The 25,730-nt window shown below is 40.1% G+C and overlaps 1 protein-coding gene across 1 annotated transcript in view; it reads right to left on the minus strand.

Annotated features, from left to right (window-relative positions):
- Nucleotides 1-2,808: 2,808 nt before the first annotated feature.
- Nucleotides 2,809-25,730, minus strand: part of CHN2 (chimerin 2) — a gene marked incomplete at both ends in the record, with an annotated part of 156,536 nt that continues 133,614 nt past the window's right edge. The window contains 7 exon segments of the mRNA XM_079538558.1: nucleotides 2,809-2,980; nucleotides 5,178-5,283; nucleotides 6,680-6,817; nucleotides 13,286-13,363; nucleotides 15,479-15,652; nucleotides 18,722-18,806; nucleotides 25,258-25,730. Coding sequence (XP_079394684.1) covers nucleotides 2,809-2,980; nucleotides 5,178-5,283; nucleotides 6,680-6,817; nucleotides 13,286-13,363; nucleotides 15,479-15,652; nucleotides 18,722-18,806; nucleotides 25,258-25,730 — 1,226 coding nt within the window.

The raw sequence follows: 25,730 nt of genomic DNA on the forward strand, positions 1-25,730 counted from the left end.
TTAAGTTTTCCCCTGAGATTCAAAATATTTAAACTAGACAGCTTTGAGTCTCACAATGATTCTGCCACAAAGAAGAGACTTCAGCAGTTCCACAAAACTGATGAAAGTGACTGCCTTATAAATCATTAACTCCAAGCAATGTTTTATTAGTACTGAGACATTTCTGCTGTATGGGAGGTGAGTCATCTCAATGTGATATGTGCAGCGACCCAGCTTTGTTGGGGTGCAGGACAGCTTGCACCCTGCCAGGAGATGGGGCTTGCTGACTGGCAGATGGCAGCCCTTGCAGCAGCCCACCAAAGTCCTTCTCAAGGACCTGGAGAAAAATGAGGCTCTGACACTGAGCTGTGCTCAGGCGGCTCGCCTGATTCCCAGGCCACATAGCTGTGTTAGGTGAAGGGAGCCTACTATCTCCACAGCAAGCTCCTGAAGACACTTGGCCCATGTTAGCCGAGTAAACATGGACAGTTCATTGCTGTTTGAGGTGCAGAACTGTATTCAGTACTCAAGTGAATGTATGAGAAACTCCTGTCCCTCTAGAGATGCTATTGTTTGGGTATTTCTGAACATACTGCTTGAATCCTTAGGCTGGGACATGTGTTAACATTCAAAGACTACCAGTTTGCCAATGGTAGAGGGGAAGGAAGGAACAGAAACAGAACTGCCTGTTTTCCTGCAAAAATAAGAATAATGGCACTGTTTCTGCCTTTACAAAATAACACACTACTGAACAGGCTAGAAAAAATAAAGAAAATCATTGCTAGGCAAATGTCTGCATTCAAAGGAGTAGAAAACTGCTATGATGACATTGATTTTTGGAAAGCATTAAGATGGATTGAATTGGTATTTCTGATTCTATGCTTGCTGGAAGTTTTACACAGAGGTGCTTTGGAGTGACTGCAGTAAATCCTGGTGCACCGAGGCTTGGTTGCATGGGGTTCTAAGCACCCATCTGAAACTGCTTGTCGCAATTAAGCTCTTCTGCATTTTCCAAGTGTTTCCCAGCCATGCCAAGACAGTAGTTAGTAAGTGATTGATTTTTCATTTGGCAGTTTGCCATGTAGTCAGTGACAGACACCAGAACTCTTTAACACATTTAATGGGATTTTCCTTCCATTTACACTATCATAAATTACAAAGCATATTTCACTTCACAAAATAAAACCATTTCCAGATCATTTTTATGACAGTATTAAGTAGTACATAACCTACAACGAATAGTCCTGTACAAGTCAGGAGGATCTATAGAAGTATTGGGAACTCAGACTATTTAGCATTTGCTCTGCAATCTGGGTTAATCTATCTAGCCCTTAGTTATTTCTCTAGAAGACAACAAATTTACAATAATACCCTCCACTTTCCTTCATTATCATAGTTACATGTATTTTTTTTTTTTCAATTTGAATAGAAACATGTGCTCCCTGAAATAATTCAGGAAACTGAGTAACCCACCATATCATACAAACGATCAGGATGAGGGATTATTATATTTTTTTTTGTATTGAAAATTGAGTTTGGTAGTAAAGTATGCTGATTTTCTATACTTGCAGAAACATCTCATGCTGAGCAACAGTTTTAACATTAGGGATAAGTTGCAGTTAGACTATGAACTCTGTAGTCAATGTGTGTAAGGGGAGAAAAATATTAAAATTTGGTAATAATTAAAATTACCGACTTCCACATTTCCATATTCTTGTGTTTTTTTGTCCTCTTTTTAAAAAAACAAAGACAAACAACAAACCATCTGGAACACATTCAAGAGAAATATCCTACATTTTCAGGAGATTTACTGTACATTTATAAATACAGAAACATGACAAAACATAGCTTGATTTTTACAGAAAAACCAAATCCTTCATATTTAACGCAAAAAAGTGCTGACTTTTCAACAAGGCCAGAAAATATCCAGTGTCCCAGCATCACTTAACTTACATATTAATGAAATAATAATTTAAAAAATATCTGGCATGTGAAACTGATACTACCACCAGGACTTTTGAAAATTCTCAATATCATATTTAATATGGGATTAAAAAAAACAAAACAAAAAAGAGAAAATACTGTATGTTTTGAGAAATACAAAATGGTTAAAAGTGTACTACACAGTCTTGGAATGCTAGTGCCTAAATGCAAAGAAACCTAAGGAAAGTTGGAATACACACAAGAAAAAGAAGATTCTCCTTTAAAACATTTGCCATGAAAGAGGTATGTCAGGATAATACTGCATTCGTGGTAATTGTTTTCAATATATCATAGCAAAAATGCAGGAAAGAATTATGTGGAAAACAATCAATGCACCGCATTGATCTGTAGTTTGCTAAAATAAAATGCCATTCTTTCAGCTAGATAAAGTAAAAATATCTTTATAATATAGGTTTTGTTTCACAATTGACATATATAATTATGTCTTATGGAGACGGAAATGTATAGCTGTATACAAATAACGCTGATTAAGTACCTTTTTGCTTCTCTAGCCATATTAAAATACGTTTTGTGTTTCTTAATAAGTTAACAATAAAATTGCTTGCAGCTTCTCAAAACAAATATACACCCGAGGCAAGGCAAAAGATACAAGGTGAGAGGATTTTTTCTGACCTTTTTTTCCCCCTTCTACAAAGAGGCATATGTCTATGAGACACAGGCTTTCCCTAAACATTTTGGCATCCATCTGCAGCTTTGCAGAAATTGAAGTGCAGCCAAGGAAGTTCTCCTTTATTTAAAAAGAAAAAAAAAAATTAAAGAAATGTTGTTTTCCCTTCAAACTAATCATTTTAAAACAAGTGGTTTTGAAGATGTGCCCATATTTGTCTAAAAGAGAACATCTTCATTTTCTATTAAAATTTGCACAATTAGCTTCTGGTACCGCATGTCATTCAGAGTAGCCAAGGTACTGTCCTCTGGAGGTCTCATTAAAGTAGGCCCAAACACTATTCCCAGGTTTTCAGCATTCATAAAATTCTCCTTTTCATGCAAAGTAACCCTAAAATAGAAAAGAAAAGTAAGTAGCTGTTTACTTCCCTGAAGAAAAATACATATTGCATCTTAAACTTCAGCTGTGCTTCACACCAAGCATTGCCCAATAACAGTATTTTTGCCATATTATGAGAGTTTTCACTCAATATAGTACCAATTTCCACAGTAACTATTTCCATTGCAAGTACGATGCAATTATGGTTGGGCTGTGTATTTCAGAGCCTTTAAAAACTCCTCCTGCAACTCTTCAGCGATTATTCCATTATTATATCCTTTAAGGTATAAGAATTAGTGGAAACTGCTTTTTTGAGAAGCGTAATCATGGTAGAAAATATCACACATGGAGCAGTTCCCCATTCTACAGTAATTACAGCTCTCTGTGTCTTGCTTGGTGTGTGTCATGCTGAGTATGGTCAGCACTTGGGGCCATCCCTGGACATAGTAATTCCCAACTGGATTGCAGCTGGGCAGTGGATGCCTCCCGGGGAGCACAGAGGCTGAATCCAGAAGAGACATTCTGGCCTTCACATTCACAGGGTCCGTACATGATCAGGTTTTCTGTCTACCACCATCCCTCTGCAGAGAGTGACTATCACTGAAAAACAGGTTCTCTGCTTTCAGATCAGAAATCCACTAGTGTCCCTACTCACAGATGCATCACCACATTCTAACAAATAGGTTAGCTGAGCTTTGCAAGGAGAAAAGGCAAACCAAGCCTGCTTAACCCCAGACACTGTGCAAGCCCAACACCGCTTTCTACCTGTGCCTGTGTGCAACAGGAATGTTGAACAGCTGTGCTATAACACATACACCTCACATACATCTCACTAGCACCCCTGTGCAGGTATATGGAGCTTGTTCCCAGCAAGGCCTGAGATGAGCACAGAGGAGATTCAGTTGCACAGTTTCAATGTGGATGGAGCTATATGTGTTTCACCACAGGGGGGACTGCTCATTCTACTCTATTTCCTCCAATTCTAAGTAAAATGTGACCAGAAAGAACATTCCAATACGATTGAAGATAGCAATTAATTAATTGGCTGACAAACTCATTTTTCATTACTGACATGGCCTTCTTAAAAGCTGGCGTGGTTCATCCTGAACCATGTTCATCCTGAACCACCATTCAGGCAAATGTGCTACAAGGATGGCTGTTTACACATCTCATCTCTGCAGAGTCCCCAGGAGATCCTGCATGCCCAGGTAATGTCTCATCAAAAGAAAAAATTACTCTGTGTAATTGACCTGAGCCAACGAAGAAAAGTCTCTGCATAATGGGAACCTGATTAAACATGAAATGCACTTCACACAAGCTCTCTGATGTGATTTTACCTCAGTTGAGCTCTTTTCACTTTGGTATTAATAGTGCAGAATATGCAGATGAAAATCAGAAAATTCTCCAAAGGCAAATAGTTTTACTTCTCCCTTATCCCCTTTTCTGTCATGTCCACGTAGCGTCACTGGCTTTAACCAGAGAAGAGTGTTATATATTCTTAAATATATGCAGGCAATATATTCTTAAAGTGAGGCCTGCTTTGAGATGATTGTGTCAGTCTCTACTCAGCTTCAGCTTTTAAGCACTTGCAAACAAGACTTTCTGAGGCATGCAAATGCCCAAAGTAGCTAAGTGGTTTTGCTTGAAATTAGTGAGAGTGAGGCATCTTGTCCCTTTGTGTTTTAAAACGAAGGAGATAGGAAATACTTGGAGAGAGCCCATAACTGCTTCTACTAGAAGTATAAAATAGGCCCCACTTGATTCGTGGCTTAAAGATGAAGAGAGCAATCAGTGAGAGACAGCTCCTTCCTTTTAGAGCTGTATTACCAGAGGACAGAGACAGAGTGGGAGGTAAGGGGAGGCAGAAGGAAACCGTGATCAAATCACTTGCCACAGAACATCTAACACTTCTCTAAAGTACCTACCATTCTGGTATTTTTTCAGATATAATCTGCCTCAGAGAAATGTGTCAAATCTGAATTAACTCTTCAAAGGCTTGCAATGATTTGCCAGCAGAAGGATCTACACTATATATATACGTAGTTTATAGGCATTTGTGCAAACATAGCTTGTCTGTTTGTTTGTAATGTTGCTGCTGTAGTGGTAGTGCTGATATGAAAGCTTTATTGATATTTTCTGTAATACTGGTCTTTCAATGCAGAAAAGTGTTACGCTTTTCAAGAATTATCCTGCATGCCAATTAACTCACTTTTTGAGATGAATCATTAGGTATCTAAGTGTCTCATAGTGAGCAGCGGGGAGTAACATCAACACTTCATGTATTGCTTCTAGTCGTTCATCAGGATTGGAGATTTCTGTAAAACACCAAATAGATTAATGTTAATAGAGCCTTTCATTTGTAAACAGCGGTAATTCAGGAAGCTAAGTTGTCATTATGGAGCCCTTCACAAGCCACTGATTGTGCTTGCAGGGATAAATACCAAACTCATAAACACAGAGCACAGAAGTAACTTCTCAAAAGAATGGCTTTACAAAGAAATCAGCAACAAAAACCACCCCATAGTCATAAAATTATAGAATCATAGAATGGCCTGCATTGAAAAGAACCATAATGATCATCTAGTTTCAACCCCCCTGCTATGTGCACCAGACCAGGCTGCCCAGAGCCACATCCAGCCTGGCCTTGAATGCCTCCAAGGATGGGGCATCCTCAACCTCCTTGGGCAACCTGTTCCAGCGTGACATTACCTTCTCTACAGACTGTAGCTCTAGTTACAGTAGTAGGTACAGTACCTGAGCTTCATTAAATTCTTCATAATACACTGTCTGGAAATGACTTTTTAATAAAATCTCACATAAGGTTACTTCAAAATTAGCCATCCAAAACAGATGGGAATGTGGACATGTGCTTCAGACACTGTTCTTGAGTATACTGGACTGTGCTGAAGTTTAGGTAGAGAGACTGAAGTGACATGGAATTACACAAACAAGGTGAGACTGCTGAACGTATTTAAATACGTTGGAATAAGTGATGCGAGAATGTCAGTGCTTGCTTAAGACTGGCAGTCCCTCTAAAAATCTGATTGGTTTTTACATGTATTTTACATGAAAAATATGAAGTGAGTCAGATTTGTATCTGTTGCATGACTTTTCATAAAAATGGTATCAGGAACATAATATTTTAGAAAATTAAGAATCTTTATGCCCTGCTTTTAAAAGATTACTGTATTTCACAATAGGAACTGCTTCATCTGAGTATGTGATTTATGAGTTATAAAATAATTTTAAGTATAAAATAATTATAAAATAATTTCTCTGCCTAAGGTGGAAGAGAAGAGCACAAAAGCTGCCTGTGGCTGCAAGGGCAGTGCAAGTTTGGGTGACCAGAAGGTGAACCCAGCATGGTGACACAGACCTCTTGCGTATAGATATATTGCCATTTCAAAATCACTGAAGATACTTTTTAAAGAAGAAAATGTGCTACTTCTTAGGTACCACAGATCTCTACATTCTTTGCTAAGCAGTATTTTTATACTCTACATTTATTGCAGTTGGTTTTTTTTGTTGTTGTTTTTTTTTTTTACTTGCATGATGTTCCTTTTACAATAACAATCAAGCAAAACTTCCATTTAAGAGTAATATATGGCTGAGAAATGCCCATTTCCAATTTGTTGTCTGTCTTTACTGTGAACAGTGCTATGGATGGGAAACATAATTGAAGAACAGTACAAATTACTGTGCAATACTTACTTGCTGCCTCTATGAACTTGGAATAGGTGTCATAGGTGATCACAGGAATTGGTAAGTCTCTGAAATACAACTTCAGTGCTCCAGCAATAATGTTTATGTCTGGATAAATACTGGCAGAAATATCAGCCTTGTCACCATCTGGAAGAGAAAGAAGAAATCTTTTTGGAAAACAGTCTAATTCTGACTGAAGCAAGGCAGGACTTAATTCAGATTTACTGTGCCCAACCTGACAAGAAAAAACAACCTGAAAGCATTTGGAAGGCTTAAATGAGAATATATTGCTACCAACTTTACAGTGGATGAATGAGGAATGGCTGTTTCCATATCACTTAGTAAATAATGCATTAGCTGACATCGTTTGGTGAGGCTGGTGATTGCATGAACAGTGTCTGCAGTGTGTCATCTCGCATGGGATGTTTAATGTTGGATGAAAAAGTCATGTTAACAATGTATTTGTTGAATTTGGCCAATTTATTAAATGTCAAAACTAAGCTGTGAGCAGCTTGTCTTGATGTTGTACTTTGTATCCACAGATCAATACCCAGGAGTAGAGCCCCCTACTTTTATTTGCATTTAGGGAAACAGAGGTGTATAAAAATAGCATAAATTTGCAACATCCCCCAGGAGACAAGCAGCAAAAATCAGAGCACACAGCCAAATCTTTTGAGTCCTGTACCAATCCATCTATGCTGATTAGCTAGTCAGAAAGCCTTCTTATTTTCCAGATGCCTTCTAATGTCTTCATATCTGAATTATTTATTTGTTGCAAAGATTTGAATTTAAATAGACATGCTATGGCATTTAGCTACACAATTTATTCCCAAATGTGGATTGCAATTTGTTAAATGAATATGGATAGTTGTAATGGATGAACAGCTAAATTGTTGAATTATGCAACCCTAATGACATACTTTTTTTCCTTTTTTTTTCCCTCTATATATTTTAACACAGTTGTTCAAAATTCCATTATGGAACACTTTTTAACGTGTGAGTTTAAAATTTCCATTGCTGCAGGTCAGCCCGTGCCCACTACATGGCTTGCAATGAGTGAAATTACAAGTAATACCAGCAAAGCTGGGTGGTTATTATTTCCAAGTTCAAATGTCCATGTCTGTTCTGTACTACCTAGCACTTTAAACTCCTGAGCAATGCGGGTATCTTTCCTCCCTGGAGGAGATGTGCCTATTTCCCTTGCTGGGCCTGGCAGCAGAGGGACAGGACAGGGCAGCAGTCAAACAGATGTCTGGATTTAATACCCAACTTCACTTTGGGCTTCTCTGAGATCAGTTAAACCTTTGAGCTCTTTAAAGTGAGGATAATAGCACTTCACTTGCCAGAGGCAGTGAAAATAAAGCCAGCAGCAACTTGGGACTACCTGATGACTGTAGCCATGCAAGATTGTGCTTGCTGCAGCAGTGGAAGGGAGTCTGCTTGTGTCTGCCAGGAGGTGCAAAGCACAAGCTCAGACTGTTACCACTGAGGGGTTGACGCACTGTAAATCCATTGCCTTGCTTTTCTCACAATTGCTGGTGCTTGTAGACATGCACTGATGTAGACAGATGAGGTGCTATGTTTGATGCACTGCTTCTAAGATGGTGATAAAGGCTTTCACGGCCGAGTAAAACAGTTTATATTGATTGTAGATGTTTTATACAAACCTATGGCATTGATCTTTAAGGCATACGTCCTGTCCAATGTATGCACATAATTCTCATTAAGACTAACAGCCCTACATGTTCTCATCAAGAGGAGATTATACGCTTAAGTGTTTAAAACAAGCAGCCTTTCTTGATGCAGCTGAGCAGTCTGAATACATCCATCAGCATTTAATTTAATACAGCATCAATAACCCCTCGGAGAATGTTTACACTGCCCCAATCTTTTGTTTAATCCACACGTTCCAGGCCCAGTAGCATTAGTTCTATGAAGTGTTGTGTGGAGAGCTCTATTTAATTGATGGACACTGAGCGCTCAAAATGCTGCACTGAAAACAGATACTTTCAAGGAGGCAGCAGCTGAATCTGGACAGATATAGCAAAGCAGAAGGTTGCATCTATTATCCAGGTCACTGGTACACTAAATAGAAGTGTTATTTATTTAATACTTTTGCACAGCAGCCCAGCAAACTTCCTTAAAGGGGCACTTCGGCTTGAGGTACTTCAAACTGCAATGTACTTCAAACACACCTCTGTCCACTTACTGTAGGAAAAAGGCATTAATTCACAAGTAAAACATTTCTCTCTTCAGAGACAAAAATACATCCATTGAAAACACACTGAAGATTTTGTTTTGAAATTTTTGTTAATAATAATAATATGTCTGTCACAAAATACCTCTACTTCTGCAGTGGTTATTTAGGGGAAGGTGGAATTTTTCTTTTCCTTCAGTAGACTCTGTATTCTTTCTTTTCCTTTCATTTTCAGTCATGTGAGACCTTTTGTTAGGCTACACTTTTCTCTTATCCTCACCTAATTCCCGCATTTGGATTTTTATTCGGGTATGCTTAAAATTCAAAGCGCTACAGATAAAAAAACTGATCCACTGCAGGTAAACCCGTGACATCTATTTTACAGCAGTTCATCTACACCAACAAACTGCAGGAAATACATATATTTGGTACAGTACTTTCTGCATTACCACAGCTGTCTTTTTAGCTCTTCAGTACAGGAACTTTCCTCAGATCACTGCAGTGATACTGCATGTGATCACATATGTTAATGCAATCTTTTTTTTTATATTGCATTGCAAGCCTCTAGTTTGTTTAATCTTTATAGATCTAATCCTACCTCAGACCTGTCACTCCTTTTTCCTTCTTGCTTTGACTTTCAACAGATTTTCTTGCATTATGTTTTCTTAAGACAAGAGAAGCGTTTTTTCCTTTATTTTGATGCCACAGTAGTTTATTAGAAAAGGAAATGGAGTAAGTATTAGATTCTTAAAGCCTCAGCTATGCCCTCTGAATACTGAATTATATTTCTATCCAAGTTCCTTCTGCCTTTTTGTTTTCTTTTTTTTCTTGCACAGCCTTTGCCAAGCTAATGTGCTTCTTGGTAACTATTTGGAATTTCAGTGTGACAAGTTTTCAGACACACTGGCAAAGGAGTGTGAGGATGAGCTAGGATGCTTCTGAGTACTCATGTAATATTAAACAGCAAAATATTTTTAGCAACTGTATTGTACCAGCCAGTCATAGAAACAAGTGGAAGGACAGAGCGCATTTATGACAACGGCAGCTCTGTGGGTAAAGCGCACAATGGGAGTTTTATGGCTGTTAAAGTGCCACAGCTCAACAATGCTCACAGAGAGCAACTGTTGTTTTACAGCACCAACATTCACAAGGATAAATAAATCCATATTATTCCTTCCATTCTCATTATGAAAAGCACTGAAATGGAACATTGTCAGTGCCCCAGCAAGCGCAGCCCTCTCTGACAGCAGGAGTATTTACACCACTTTCGCTCTAGAAGGCAGCCTTCGTTTAAACAAGATGAGGACCAACTTCTCTCAGTTTTAAAAATAACTGTCACAGCTTTACAGCCAGAATAACATTCTGTGGGATGCCATTCTCTTTCTGAGATATTCAACTTTTCAGTCCTCACTGTAATTCTCTGACAGCAACAAATCAGTGTCCCTTTGACAGCGCTGGGACAGTCGGTCACGGGGAGGGCTGACTTCTGTCGATTGGCTGCAAATGGAATAACTGGAGAGCGACCCTATGGCTGAGTCATCCCTTGTGCCTAATCCATACATTATTCTGTCTTCTCTCACCCATGTCTTGATGAAGGAAAGCTGTGAAACCAGAAGGCTTCCCGGCATTATTTGAAGTATGCATCCTGTGTGTTAAAATAGCAGAAATTCTTTCTTGTTTGTTTTCAAAAGCAGCTATCAAGAGCTGTATTTCTAGAGATGCAACAGCACATCATAGCCCGGGGGTGGCTCAGACACAAAGGAAAGGGGAGACATCTGCAGTCACTGAGTGTGACACTCTGTAACAACGGCCACCATGCAGTACCATCCTGTCAATAAATCGCTCAGCTTGCATTTAAAAACTAGCTAAGGTGTTTGCCCCTACTTTTATTAGACGCTCCTTTCAAAGCCTTGCTTTCAGATGGTTAGAAAGGGACCTCTAAATAGTCAAGCACCTGGCCCTCAGTTCCCTTCCCACACAGCTCTGACACCTACTGAAGAGATGTGGGATATGTCATGCCCTTGGGATGTTGCGCTCCTTGCTGCTCAGGCTTTGAGGGTGACACAGGGGAGGAGATGCAGAAGAAAGGCAAGGGTCCCTGTCTCTCTAGGCCTGGATCTGACAGGGAAGTCAGCCCTGAGCTGTCAGGTTGGAAATCTTTTGCCAATGTAACCTTCTGTGAGCTGACAACACCTTCAAGCTGTGCAGCCCACAAGTCAGGCAAAAAAATCTATTTTTGTTTTCTTTAGAGTGCTTACTACACACACACACACACACACGCACGCGCACACACACACACACACCAAAAAAAAAAAAAAAGAGGAAGAAAAATCTCTTTCTGCTTTCAATCGCAGTTCAGGGAGAAAACATTTTCAGAAGCAGAAAGGAAAGTTTTCAGTATTTGGTTTCAGTAATACTGTAGTCATACATTCCCGTTACAATCTTTTGTCCATTGTTCCTTGCTTTTAGCATTACTCATGGCAACACAGCAATCCTCTCTTTCCTTTCTTATCCCTTTTCCCTCAAGAGATTGTCAAAGGAAAACGAAGACATAGCTTTTTATTAATTTATGCCCAATAGGCTTCCTCATAGTCTGTGTATGCAAACTTGGTCCTTGCTTTCTCTGCTTCTGTGTTTATTCATGCTTTTCCCCTTGGAAATCTGACACTGCCCGTGACTTTATTCTTCCTGTTTACAGATGCTGCTTTTTCCAGCAAATCACGCTATATTCCCCGCTGTGGCTCCAATTCGAGTATGTATTGCCACCGTATTATAACAGGAATATCAGCAACAGTAACAGAATATTCTGTAAAACTGAGCTGGCTCTGGTGGTTAGAAGCATTTTCAAATGAACGACAGCTACAGCAGCATGCAAGTCACGCTTAAACACAAATTTCTGGCTACTCTCTTTAGGCCCATCCCTCCTCAGCCTGTGCTTCTCCATTTGGGTTTTGTTCAGACTGGCACACTCAGAAGAGAGCTAACACAGAACAGAAGAATTAGCCAGGCTAGATATACCCAGATAGGCAGAATGGGAGCTATGTGACCTGTGACCATTTCAGTAATGCTGCTTAACGCAGCAAGTCTGCAATGTGCACCTTGGTATGATAGCAGACATAGCATTTGATATCTCTTTTATCCAAATGATGTCTGATCGACGTATGTATGTTCACAATTGCAGCATCCAATACATTTATTGTATAATTTTTAAAAGAATATTTGCATATGGAATGAAAACAATCGCTTTGGAAATTCCCACTTACATAGTTGGACTTGTTTGCCAATTAAGTCTGCATGGCACACTGTCTCCAAATAAAGAAGTATTCAGGCACAGTAAGTGTGCTGTATGCCACACCGTGAGGGCACCCGTAGACCTTGCTGGCCCTCAGCAGCCTCACCTAGAGCCTGCTCCCACACCTCCTGTCCACAGGGACTGCAGACTTCAGGCTCCAGTTCCTGCCTGAGCAACTCTTCATTTGTCTCCAGCTGTACCATGGCCATGCCTGTGCCTGGTCATTCACCCTGCTGATTTGTGCCCCAACCTGCAGGTTGACTGCCTGGCTTGAGCTGGACCTGCCTTGTCCCCATGGATGACTCAGGTTGTGTCTGACCCTGGTTACTATCACTGGAGCTGATCCTGATCTTGAATCATGGACTCACTGCTCAACCATGCTACCAGGAAGGTGCCCAGAGATGGGGCTTGAGGTGAACCTCAGCTGTTCTCCTGTCCCCCACCCTCATCTGTTGCTGGCTGAGGTGGTGGGACAGGACTTGTCTGTGAGGTCCTGACCTACTGAACACTGCATGCAATGACTGTTCATGACCAGGACCAAAGAAATCAGCCAAATCAATTAATTACAGCTACGAGGGTAATCATGGTTAAGAGGCAGTGTTTCAGTTAATACAATTTTTCAATAAGCTGTACAACTCATCTCTTTCATGCTCCTTTCATCTGCAGTGCAGACACAGAAATGGCAATCATACGCGTGGTGGTGTGCTGCTTCCTGCAAGGCTGCATTCAGAATGACTGTTCAGTAGCAGTTCCTGCTTCTTGAGCTCATAAACAGATTACCATAATAGAAAGCAGTGAGTATGCTAAAGATAGGGCCAAGAACTTTTCCCTGGCAAAAGGCTTATGCTTGAACTAGGTTGTGCTGCTAGGTTGAGCACTCACTCAATAGCCTGAGCACTTAGCCTTCTCTGTACCATAATTTATTGAGTGTTTTGTTAATCTTTCCAGCTAGGAAATACATTTTCGTCTCATGAAAAGTACTGCAAAAAATGGCTGCTTACTGTACTGTACTTCTGCTTTCATGCCAATTTTATTATTGTGAAACTCATGCAAACGCAAAAGAACGGAGAAGTTCTCAACTGGAAACTTTAAACAAAACACTGTACAAAATTTAAAAATGTTGTACCTCGATCAAAGGCCATTTTCACATCTTCAATGTGCTCAGTGAAGCCTGAGACTCTGTAGAGGCCCTCCGACTTCAAACCTGAAACAAAAACTTCTCGGTTAACTTTGCTTCAATAATCACCAGGTTAAAAAGCAGCAGGCTTAAAAACAACAAAGCAAAAGCAGTGGTGGGGCTGATAAATACAGCAAAATATTAATTGTGATGAATCTGGAGCATTTAAGGAAAAATAAAGGCATTTAAAAATATTTTTTTAACAGGGTTAAAAACTTTAAGAACTTATTTTTTCTGATTTTGTAACAATCAGAAAATAAGAACAGATACACAGCAGGTAATGCTAGAAGAAAATCATAGAATCATAGAATCATAGAATGGCCTGGGTTGAAAAGGGCCACAGTGCTCATCTAATTTCAACACCCCAGCTATGTGCAGGGTCACCAACCACCAGACCAGGCTGCCCAGAGCCACATCCAGCCTGGCCTTGAATGCCTCCAGGGATGGGGATGGGGCATCCACAACCTCCTTGGGCAACCTGTTCCAGTGCATCACCACCCTCTGTGTCAAAAACTTCCTCCTAATATCTACCCTAAACCTCCCCTGTCTCAGTTTAAAACCATTCTCCCTTGTCCTATCATTGTCCTATCAAATATTGCACATCGCTAATGGCAGGATGTTATTGCCATGATTTACACTTTTTATATTGGAGATTTTCCTGTATTTGTCCGTAATTAATGAAGGCTTTCTTTGCTTTTACCATTTGCTTAGTAATAAATAACAATGAAAGTAAGAGACTGCCTTTGCCTTTGAGCACATTTGTTCCCAGTTTTGCTGTCAACCTACACTTAAACAAAGCTGATATATGTGATGGATGCTATTCTCCATGTCACTATATCCCTTCTGCAGTTCTTCCAGCACAACAGACCTGCTTTATGCCCCCCCACGTTTACTCCAAGGCAAAGTGAAATGAAGGACAGCTCAGCAAAGCAGACAGAACTAACCAAGTACAGTTACACTGATGTTACTTATTTTAACCTTAGAGCTCCTTATTCCACCTATGCACGGTGCTAACCTACCTATAGGACCCAACTCACTTTGTTTTCCTAAGAATAAAATCAGCATTGTAAAACAAAAATGATATTCTACAACAATTATGGAAAGATACATAAAGATGTTGAAAAAAAGGAATGCATAGCAGATTTTCCGTTAATCAATAAATGTACAAGTGATTATATCTCAAATGCAGTGTAGCTGACTGTTGTATCATCTCAGTAAAGCTCTTCTGTCTTACTCCAAGCTATTCTATTTGTCCCTGCAATGATAATATAATCCTGGTAGAGCTTTACAGAGCAGTGCAGGGGATTTACTTGTAAATCTTCCATTCATTTCAGGAGATGATGCGTGGCTTTGAAATCCCTATGGCTAGTATCAGTGTGTTGCTATGCAGATTACTGTGATGCCATGAACTCAACATTATGAGATTTCTGTGCTAAAGCTGTGACTGACAGGGAAATTTGGCTTATTGGGCAGCACAGCACACACAGTTGCTATCCAAAACAAAACTACGTGACCCTTCCTGTCTCTTGTAGATGTGCTGGGGGAGAGATACTATTTTTTTCAATCTGGCATGCATCTCTGAGTAGTGAAAACCTGTCTGAAGCTGGATGGGCTGTGATGGGCTGCTTGAGCCTTGGAATCCATCAGTCAGCAGGTTAATGTCATGCAAATATTCCTCATCTGAGCAGTTTGCAAGATACTACAAAATGCTACAGTCTGTGACTTCATTTGCCTGAGACATTTCCAGCCATTTGAGTGTTCTTCCCCAGAATGCCCTCAGCGGTTATTAATAATGGGTTTGATTTAAACTCTGAAGCTTGAAGTGTCTGTAGGTATGCTAAAACAAAATGATGAAAAAAGACACGTAAACATGAACTTAAAGTTCACTTTAAAGTTCACCCCTTTCAAAAGTGTAACATAATACCTGTTTTGACATGTTTTCAGGAAGCATTTCAGTAAATTGCATTATGAAATGTCATTATTTAATTTTACCAGCTAATGCAAAGCAACATATCACCTATGCTAAAAAAAAAAAGCCCTTCTCAAATCCTGTCCTCATGGTACAAGAGCATACTACTCTCTTAACATGTAATTAAAGTCATTGTCATTTTATCACTCCTGCTGCTTTGGAAGCACACAAACCTCTTGCTTCAATCTCTCGGATGCAGGAATCCACCACCATTGGCCTCTGGGTATTGTGGGCTTTCACCAGTGTGGTCAGATCACAGCAGTAGACACGCTTTATCCTCTTGAGGTCGGGCTGACAGTCGTTGGGCACGTACTTGGAGCACTGTTTGTGTACGTTCAACCCACAGTCTGTAAACAAAGTTAGCCAGGTTCACTAATTAATACCATGCTGAGAGGTTTTGTCTAACAATTTATTTCCTTAGCACAACCAAGAGGCATAACTTCCCCATAGAAAAGGTCTGTTGTTTCTACATTACTCTCTATGACTTTGCTGGCCTCTCAATGTACAACACTGACAGGACTCAGTGACAGTTCACTGTGCTGCAGAATTACCAAAGACAAAAAGGATGAGCACAAAAATCTCCTATGAAAAACTTCTGCTGGGGAAAGTGAACCTGAGCACCACTGCTAAAAAGACTGCAGGAGTTCTGAGTGTTCCTCACCTCTCAGCCTGGTGGGGACAGCCCCTCTTAAGGCTGGGTCAGTTCACTGCTGTCAGTTCAATTCCCCTCCCCTCCCAAATCCCTGCTGCACAGCATTTTGACTTGTTCTGCTCAACAGTTTCAGCCTCACTGTCACTTCCCTGGTGGCTAAAGTGACCCCCCTGTTTAGTCTACGGGTCAGTTTGAGCATATAAAATGCCATGAAAGGCACAATGTAAATGAGAGCGATTCGTGTTACAAATTGTTCTTATAAGGGGTATCTTATTCCAAAATCAACTCTAGGTTGCACTGGTGAGTTTCTGTTAACTTAAGATACTCCTTGATCACCACAAATTGAATTTTTCTAATAGATTCAAGCACTCAGCCAAATGAATTTATAAGCCTCAATAAGGCAAACACCACCGTGAGTTACATTATCTCACAGAAATGTGGTTCTTGTTTTAATGCTTTCCCAGTCATGCCTATCACCCAGTGCCTTTTGGATACTTCCAGTGTCATCACTAGCAAGTTGCTTACTGTTTTTTCCTGCTGGCTTACTGCCCAAACTATTCAAAGTACAAATGTGTCTCTACTGCTTGAAACACATTGCAGTATTATTCTTCATAAAATATTAATCAAGGAAAATCAGACAATCACTATAAACGCACTGACACATTTAATGGAATTGGTGGGCTCTTCTATGTTTCTTCATACAGTTGTTGCTGCACAATGAATTACTGTTGTGTGAAATCCAAGCACATCAGAGCAGCTGCTGTTAGGATCCTGTCTTTCAGTGCTGTTCTTCAAGTATGTGAAGTTAAGTCCAAATGCATATGTCTAAGAGTTAATGTTGGTAATTTAATGAGGGAGAGTATTATGTTTCATACTAGATAAATAAACCTTTTCATAAATTCAGTATTTTATATGTGAACAAACACAGCTCTGTGCTTGTCAGTTTTTGAACACTTGTGTTTAAGATCATATTGGTTTAAAAGCAACCTACTATTCATTTTCCTTTTCTTATACTTTCCATATTCTTTCGGTTACCATTATTTATCTAGAGGCAGAAAAGACATAACAGTAACTTTGCATTCCTGGAAGCTATTTCAATCGTTCAAGCTGCTGTCTAAATTCTATGTTACAATCACCTCCTCTCGACTTGAAAGGCAGAGGTCAGGGCGAGTGTGTTTGGTGCCAGCCTGAGTTCAGCAACACCCTGGGGTCAGGTCAGAGAGAGTTATGGCAGAACTGTGTTATAGAATGGTTTGGACTGGAAAGGACCTTAAAGATATTCATATTCATATTCATCTGAGACATGGAAGACATTGGAGATCTGTGGAAATAAGTTACAAAACCCCATTTGCCACACACCAAATACAATTTCACTTGCTGAATCCTAAAGATCGTGATTCAGTGATTATTGTATTTTTCCAGCATGATTATTTTTCACAAGAGAGCAAATTTAAAGTAATTAAAATGCTATTAAAATGCTAATACAGTTATAGAGGCATCAGGAAATGAATCCTTCTGGGAAAATGAAGTCATATTATTTGTTTTCCCTTGAGGTGGGCTATTTAGGGCTTGCAGCAATGCATGGTATTTTTACAGGAAACAGGTGATGATTTTTTTGCAGACAAGGGCACTTTTCAACTACTGGTGGCAAAAAAGACAAATTATGAAGCCTGGCTGCTGGCTGGCTATGCTGTTTCCAGAGCTTGTTTCTTAAGATGTAAAAACAGTCAAATGAAAACTTACTGAAATCACAAAGGCCAATTCTTAATGTATACACCAAACCATGTGCGTTCCCAAGGCACTGCTGAATGGATGCAATTTTCAGTACGGAAGAGCTTATGGATTCCTTCCATTCTAGCCAGTGTGGTAAAACAAACAGGACAAAATGCTGTGTTTGAGCAGCTAGGATTGTTTTTCGAAAAGAAAACACATTAAGGCTTTCCTTCCAGAATATCTGTTATGGTAATTGAAAAACCTGAAGTTCCACTTCTGTTAGTTCTTCACATGGAATCACAGAATGATTTGGGTTGGAAGAGACCTTCAATATCATCTAGTTCCAACCCTCTTCTATAGGCAGGGACATCTTCCTCTGAACCTGAAGAACCTGAAGACCAGGTTCTTCAAAGCCTCATCCAGCATTCACATCCTTTCTGGGCTTACTGCAGTTTCTCACCACCCTCACAGTAAATAATTTCTTCCTAATATCTAGTCTAAGTTACCCTCTTACAGTTTAAAGCCATTTCCCCTTGTCCTTGTTGCTGCATGCCTTTATAAAAAGCCCCTCCCCAGCTTTCCTGTAGGCCCCCTTCAGGTACTGGAAGGCTGCTATAAGGTTTCCCTGGAGCCTTCTCCAGGCTAAAGAGCCCTGGCTCTCTCAGCCTGCCCCCATTTTGGAGGTGCTACAGCCCTCTGATCATCTTTGTGGCCCTTCTCTGGATCTGCTCCAGCAGCAAAATGTCCTTCTTGTGTTGGGAGGAGGTGAGATGTGAAAGATTGATGCTTTTTACAGGCCCCACCAGAGACATCCCTTCTCTAACAGCAGGCCTTTATTGTGGATGCTGCATACATGTGATTCCTTTTTAAAACTAGTCTGTGCTTTCTGGGACAAGAGAAAATGACAGAGCTCTAATTGGCACTGGAGGACTTCTTGGCATGTTTTGCAAAGGGACCCCTGCTTGTCCCTCCTGCAGTGCATGCAGGCTGGGGTGGGTGGGATGGATGCCTGAGCAGTTCCCAATAAAGACTGAAAATGTTTGCAGGCTACCTGAACACCTTACTCCCTGAGCGATGAGACCCCACATGAAGTTGGCACAGTATTCACACCAGTGTGGACCTCGAAACGTGTGGACCTGTAACATAAAGGAAGGAGAAAAAAAAGAAATGGGGTCACTGGGAGGCAGATGGTCTGACAGATGGAACAACTAAACTGGATAAACAACAGAAGACTCAGTAGGAGCAAATTGTTACCACACAGTGCCCACATCTTTCCATAGTCTAAATGAAATAAACCACAGGCATAGAAATTTGCTTTGATCTCAAAGTTTATCTTTCAATAGGTTTAATGTAACAGAGAACCGGGCTATGTGTAACACTAAAAACAAACAATATTTGCTAGCTGACGTTTTAGTTCTAGTAGAAAGGAGGAAACCAGGTTCGTTAGTCAGATGAGAAAGATGTAAAACTAACAATCCAAGGAACCGTAGTCAGTGCTTTTATTTGATGAGATCAAACCAACGAAGCATGTTTCTGAGATTCAAACATACTTCAGCAGATCACTTGAAACAATGAAATGACAGAAGAGGCACAAATGCACCCCATTTTGATTTCCCACAAAGCCACGTACCCATAGATCTGGTGCAAAGCCAGAATGATGGAAGCACCATGCACATCTCTGATGATGCTATTGTCTGTGCATTTACATGCAACAACACCGACCAAAACTCGTGGTGACTGTAATAAACTCGTATTGGGGATAACAAGGAATGATTTGTGCGCTTATTCAAGGCAGTGCTTGGGTAAAGATCTGATTTGTCACATTGGAGTCCATCAGTGATACAAGCAAACTATATCTTTCCCCATCGCAGTATGGAAAGTGGACTCACACAGGCAAAATATATCACAGGGGCCCTTCTCGGTATGGCAGATGTTCTACTGCAGCACAAACATAAGTAAATAAGGAGAAATAATGAAACTTGGGTGCTGAGAAATCAATGTTTTTGCACACAAGTGCTGCTTCCTCAACTGCAAAGGCTGGTATGGAAAAGCTTTTTGTTTAAGATGTATGTTCTGGTAAAGTAAGCATTTCACTTTCATTGAAAAGAAGAGTAAATAGTGAGGGTTTACATCTGTGTGAATGGACGTGGTATGAGCCGGTTCTGGTCAGAGGCTTAACTGAAGCTAGCAAAACATAAATCATGCACACTCAGGCTGCTAATGCTTCCTTTTCCTTCAGACGTGTTTGTGTTTACTGATGGGGCGGATTGCTGACAGGCCGCTTCCGCCCAGGGGATGGGAAAGTTGCTCTTTTCATAGAATAAAAATTGGCTGTTGCCCTTTTTGAAATAAACTTTGTGAAGTTTGAAGGCAAGCATTTGGCTTGCTAATGTTTTAGCCACGGTTGTCCGCAGGATAGTGCGTAAACAACTCTGCAGGAAAATACTGTGATTGCAGTACAGACCCCTCTTCTTGATGTAGTGATAAAATATGGTATTATTACTTTGAAGAGCCTGACCACAAATTACTCCAGACCAATTACACACATCCAATAATTACATGGGTGAGCTTAAAGCAATAGTAATTCTTCCTCCTTTTTGTTCATAAACGGTCTCAGCTGGAAAATCCAATGGGTCAAATTTTCTAAAATGTTGTTTTGCCTCTCAGAAAAAATGTGTGTCTTTGGGAAGCAACACCTTGCAATAAAGTTTGAAATATCTCATATATACACATCATACACTCATTTATTTATTTTTATTTTGAATGGGAAGTAGGGCAATGGGAATTTCAGGCAAGGCTTTTAGCAGTAGCATTTAACACCAGCTCATGATCTCAGTTTCAAGCGTATATTCTATGTGACCTTCAGTGGGTAAAAAGACTGCAGACAAAATTAATTATGCCTGCATCTTTTGACTGCATTTTTAGACTGATAACCCTGTAATTAGTAGGTCTGCACCTGCATTTAATTGTGGGTGGAAGTCATCTGCTAAGGGAAGACAGCTATCCACATCTTCTGCTGTGCAATGCTTTACAAAAGCTAACCTTGTGAGAAGGGGCTGTAAAAGCTCACTTGGTATTTTTAAAACTGCACCATTTCCATTCCGCATGAAACACATCTCAGTTGCTAGGATATTTGTGGCCTACTTGCTTGCTTTACATAAAGCTTATTTCAGCTGATCTTGCTGTGGCATATTAAAATAGGAGCTGATTATTCCTTGATTTCTCCTGTCATTAACAGCAAGCAGTCCTTAGAGCTCATGGAGGGCTCCAGCTGAGAAATGCTGACCACACACCCTGCCCTTGTTTTCTTCAGCTTGGTGGCCCTCAAAGGCCTAGCTCTATTTATGCATTCACTTTAATTTTTCATGGCTCTGCATTTTAGCTCAAATGGCAAGATCCCAGATGAAATATCCTGAGAAATGCTAGTCTTGCTGATTTCTGGTCAGGCTGAAACAGCAAAATACTTGCTATTCCAACTGAAAAAGGAAGACTTTTGGAAGTTTCTGGATGAAAGTACAAAAATCTTCTAAGATGCAGATTTGAACCAAGTCTCTTATTCTTGCCTTGCCACTAAATTTAAAGAAATAAGGAATTCTGTCCTTGTGAACTCATCACTTGAACTCAACCCAAAGCTTGCATCTATCACCTTCAAGTGGCAAATGGGAATTTTGCCTGCAAGGAAAAGATACAGAAAGTCTTCAAGTTTTTGAGATAGGTCTTTAGTGTTTGCCTCACTCTTTGCAACTGTATTCCTACAAATGGATTGGACTTAGATTTTTAAAAAAAGGTGAAGATTTAATTATTGTTGCCATTCCATTCTGCAGTACTGGTTGGCCTCTCTGAATACACACTGCATAGACTTGGGCTGATTTTACTACGGTCTAATTCCAATTTACAACAATAATTTCTTCATAAAAGACAAAACTGTACTGTTCCTGTTCAATCTCTCATCTTTCCTCAAACTTCTCATTTATTCTATTTTCTTTCCATCTCTATGACTTCCAAAAAATGCTCTTTCTTATATTCACCTTCTCTTCTCTGCCAGTTACCTTTGGGTTACCACCCAAAATTCCCCTGCATGCTGTTTTCTACTGCCTTCCTCTTCTCCTACTTTTGCCCTTCAGTTCTCTGGTGCCCCTGTTTCCAAAAGGAAGAGATTCCCCACAGGCACTACCTGTCTCCTTAAGTTTGAGTCTGTGCCTGGAGTTTTATATGAACGGTATTCACAGAGGGAGAAACTAAGATCAAAGTGAAGGACTTCCAGTGCAGTGGCAAGAAAAAATAACCCCCTTAGCAATATCATAGAAAGAAACTAAAAATTGTCTTGGATTGAAAGTATGGTTTTAATGGGAATTAGATACTGCCGCTTCTGAGATGATTTTGTTGTTTATGTGACTATGTTTAAGACTTTTCTATTTACAGGCAAAGAAAATAGGAGGTTTTTTTCAGACTTTCACCTGAGCACATGTGAATTTATACTATCCGTGTACTCCTGCTGAGCTGGATCTGTTTGTAGGGAAGACAAGCTGACTTTGCTGCAATTTTCGTTCAAACACACATGTACAATATTTGTGATGCTTCTAAAAAATACCTCCCTTTTGTTTCCCAGAAGCAGTATTTGTCTGCAGTGATTAACGCAAGGGGGGGGGTTTAACCTAGAGCTTCCTTTTTCCCAGCAGTGCTTCTGACTTGCAAGTAATCAACTGCCTCTAGTAGCAAATCCTGCTGTGGGGTTTGCCTGTGCTATCATGGCAAACAGGAGCAATATTGTGATAAAAACACATTATTCAGCTATATTTGCTCCCTTAAAGCAGCACAGAGCCCCTATCATGAATTCCTAGGAGGGACATGTCTCAGTGGACATGGTCAGGATGGGCTGATGGTTGGATTGATGGTTTCAGAGATCTTTTCCAACCTTAACAATTCTACGATTCAATGATTCTATATTGAGCATCCCTAGACTCCACACAGCTGCCCTCAGGCACAAGCCTGACCTTGTCACTGACACTGGTGGTAAAAACATGCCAAAGTCTGCTAGATCCAAATCATGTTGAGATACAAGGCGACTTTGCAACACAGTTAGGCTGAAACCCACATAGTTTCAGAAATACCTTTGTGTTTTTATAAACAGGGCTTCAGAGATTTATTCCTCTTCTTGAATTATGGTATGTCTACCCCAGCTTATGCAAAGTTGTCCCGCCAGACAGACGCCAGCTCCAAATCTAAATCCATGTGATTGTATTCTGCACTTAGGACAAACCCAGGTTAACAAATCAGGCAGAATTCTACATCTTTTTTTCTGTTCATCTGCCCTGAGTGCCTTGAAATTTGGAAGACAGTCTGAATTAGAAAGCAGAGGTGCTCAGAATGGGATAACCTGGTGCCCTCACTCCCCAAACTCCCGTGGTCCTTTTTAATTTCTATACTGGTCTGTAAAGACTGGAGGGAGATCCTAGTAGATATAAAATCTATCAATTTAACTTGAATTTTAGACTTAGGATTCTTCAAGACCAAAGAAAAAGAGCTAAAGAGTTTCATGAAGAGCAGCTTACAACAAGATCGAGATGAATGCTGTGATATGTAACCCTTGACTCTATAACTGAAATGAATTATACAATACATGGCCGTGTTCACCTAAAAATTCAAAAAATGACTTTGAATATCTGCAAAATAGCATTATCCTTCAGAAAAATCCCAGATTTCCCAGAATGCATCAAAAATTTTGCTCCAAAAGCCATAAAGCCATTCTATCTCTTTTATATAATTTCTTAATATTTTTTCTAGTTTAAGCTAAAGATAGACTTGCATTTATCTGTCCTTTAAATCTAAATATTCTACTCTAAGCATTCTATCCACATTTTTTGCTCAGCAGCTAGACATGCTTTAATATATTCTTTTGGAAAACTAACTTTATTTGCATAGTAAATATGTTTGTTCCTTAAGTAAATATAACTCTTTCACCTGCCCTTTCTTTCAGGACAACATGTGTTTTTTAATGTTTCTTCCCTGAGATTTTTGCGCCCTTTTACTGGGAAAAACCAATGATTTTTCTATTGTCAAGCTTTTAAATGCATACATACTTAATCATGTGATTTTCCAGTTAAAACTATGACTCTTCTGAAACAGAGAGGAATAGAGGCTGTACAACAGCTAGATTGTGCAAACTCAAAGTTAACTGGGCGCACTTCCAGTTATAAATCAAAGCCAAAACAAGGGGAATTTTGAAGAGGAAAGAATGCATGGGTCAAAGTGGAAAAAACTCTCAGCCATGAGAAAATATTTTCTTGTTAAACTAAAATAGTTTTGATATTAAAATGATAATGAGGCAAAATCCAGAAGGAATGAAAGTTGTTTTAATCAAGCAGGGCAACACAGAGTATTTCCCCTATTTCCTTCAGTGTGAAACAGTGAAATTAGTATTGACTTTTCTGTAGACTAGGTTGAGGAGAAGGAATGAGAAGAGGAATGCTATTATTTGTGTTGCTCACTAATATTAAATTATTGATTTACTAACTGCAGCTGAAGCACTGCAGAGGAGAGCAGCATCTGCATGGAAGAGCATACAGGAAAACAAGAAGTAGAGCTTTTTTTGCTAAACCACAAAATCAGTGAAATTATTTTCGTTAGTGCTTCTCCTTTTTTGACAGGCCAGAGATGAATATCAGTACATTTTCTTTCTGCTCATGAGTTGAAATGCTCTGACAGTGACCCAGATCAGCATCCTCAAGGAGAATGAGCAAACCGAGGTTTCAAAGCTGAGATGCAGTCCTTTCTTGCGGTGTTACCACCTCTCAGTCCCTCTGTATCCATTCTGATAACCATCAAACCACAGTCTGACAGTATTAGATACAGTAACTGGCTGGCATGCTCTGGAAGAGCACTCTCCTCTGGCAGTTCATTTCCAAAGCTGAGTCACTTCCCCGCTCCTCTTGGGAACAAGAGAAAAATCTGATTTTGTCTGCATCAGACAGCAGTAAGGTGCTATGTCTGAAGATCCCCAGCTTTATCCAGCTACATGCTTTCGTTTGACAAACAAGCAAAAGCTCAGGTCCCATTGCTCAGTGGGACTGTAGAGTAAGAGCATGTCCTTAGCATATGGTGCTGGAACAAAAGCTGGGAGACAAAACCCCTCTGCACTTTGCTGTATGGGTGAGCACTGGAGCATTCTCAACTTCTTCAAAGCAGAAAGGTTACAAAATGTTGCTGATAAAGTGCTGGCGGCTTCTGATAGCAGCTGCATTTTTGTCTTTTAGAAATGGATACACTTTAAGGTAATGACAATCAATATGAAGTATCCTTTCTTTCTGAACAATAAAAAGAACACTGAACGTGGGGAAAAATAACTAATACACCAGTCAAACAGTCAAGCAAACAGCAAAACCATTACTTGGATTAAGTAGATACGTGAAAGCACATTAGGAATGCAGTCAGCAGAACTTTAGAAAGAAATAAACATTTTTCAACAGTTTCCTCAGAGCTAGTACAGATGGTTGCATGGTTGCATGAAAATCCACAGAAAAAAAAACCTAAATCAAGAGGTATCAAAACATAATTTTTCAGTCATGAATAATAGGAAGCCATGCTTACCTTAAAATTGTGTGCTTTTTCATAGTTGAAATGGTTGTCGTTTTGAGTTAAGGCTGCTCTTCGGACCAAGGAGGTGATCTGCGAATAGGCAAAGAGTTTCAGAGGTTGCCACAGGAGTGCCCCCTTCACTCCCACCTTCACCCCCAGGGCCACGGCCAGGAGCTCTTGGCGCTTCCTTCCCCGCTTCGACTTGTGGACGACAGCACAGCTTTTCTCATTTTCCAGCCACAGATCCTCCGAGAACATCGCGCTCGGGTCCCAGATCTTTTCCCTGTCTTCCCCGGCACCCGGCAGGCTCGCTGCCGTCAGCGCAGCACAGTTTGTCCAACTGCTTCTGATGTTAGACAGCAGATTTGAAGCAGCTGCAGCCCATTCTGCTGAGACCTCTGGCATGTGACTCGAATGGGCCGGCTTGTGGGACGGAAGGAGCTTCTGCATCTGAATAAGTAACGGCCTGTGCCGTGCTATTTCTG

Source organism: Tetrao urogallus (genome assembly GCF_951394365.1).
Source record: "Tetrao urogallus genome assembly, chromosome: 7".
Lineage (NCBI taxonomy): Eukaryota > Metazoa > Chordata > Aves > Galliformes > Phasianidae > Tetrao > Tetrao urogallus.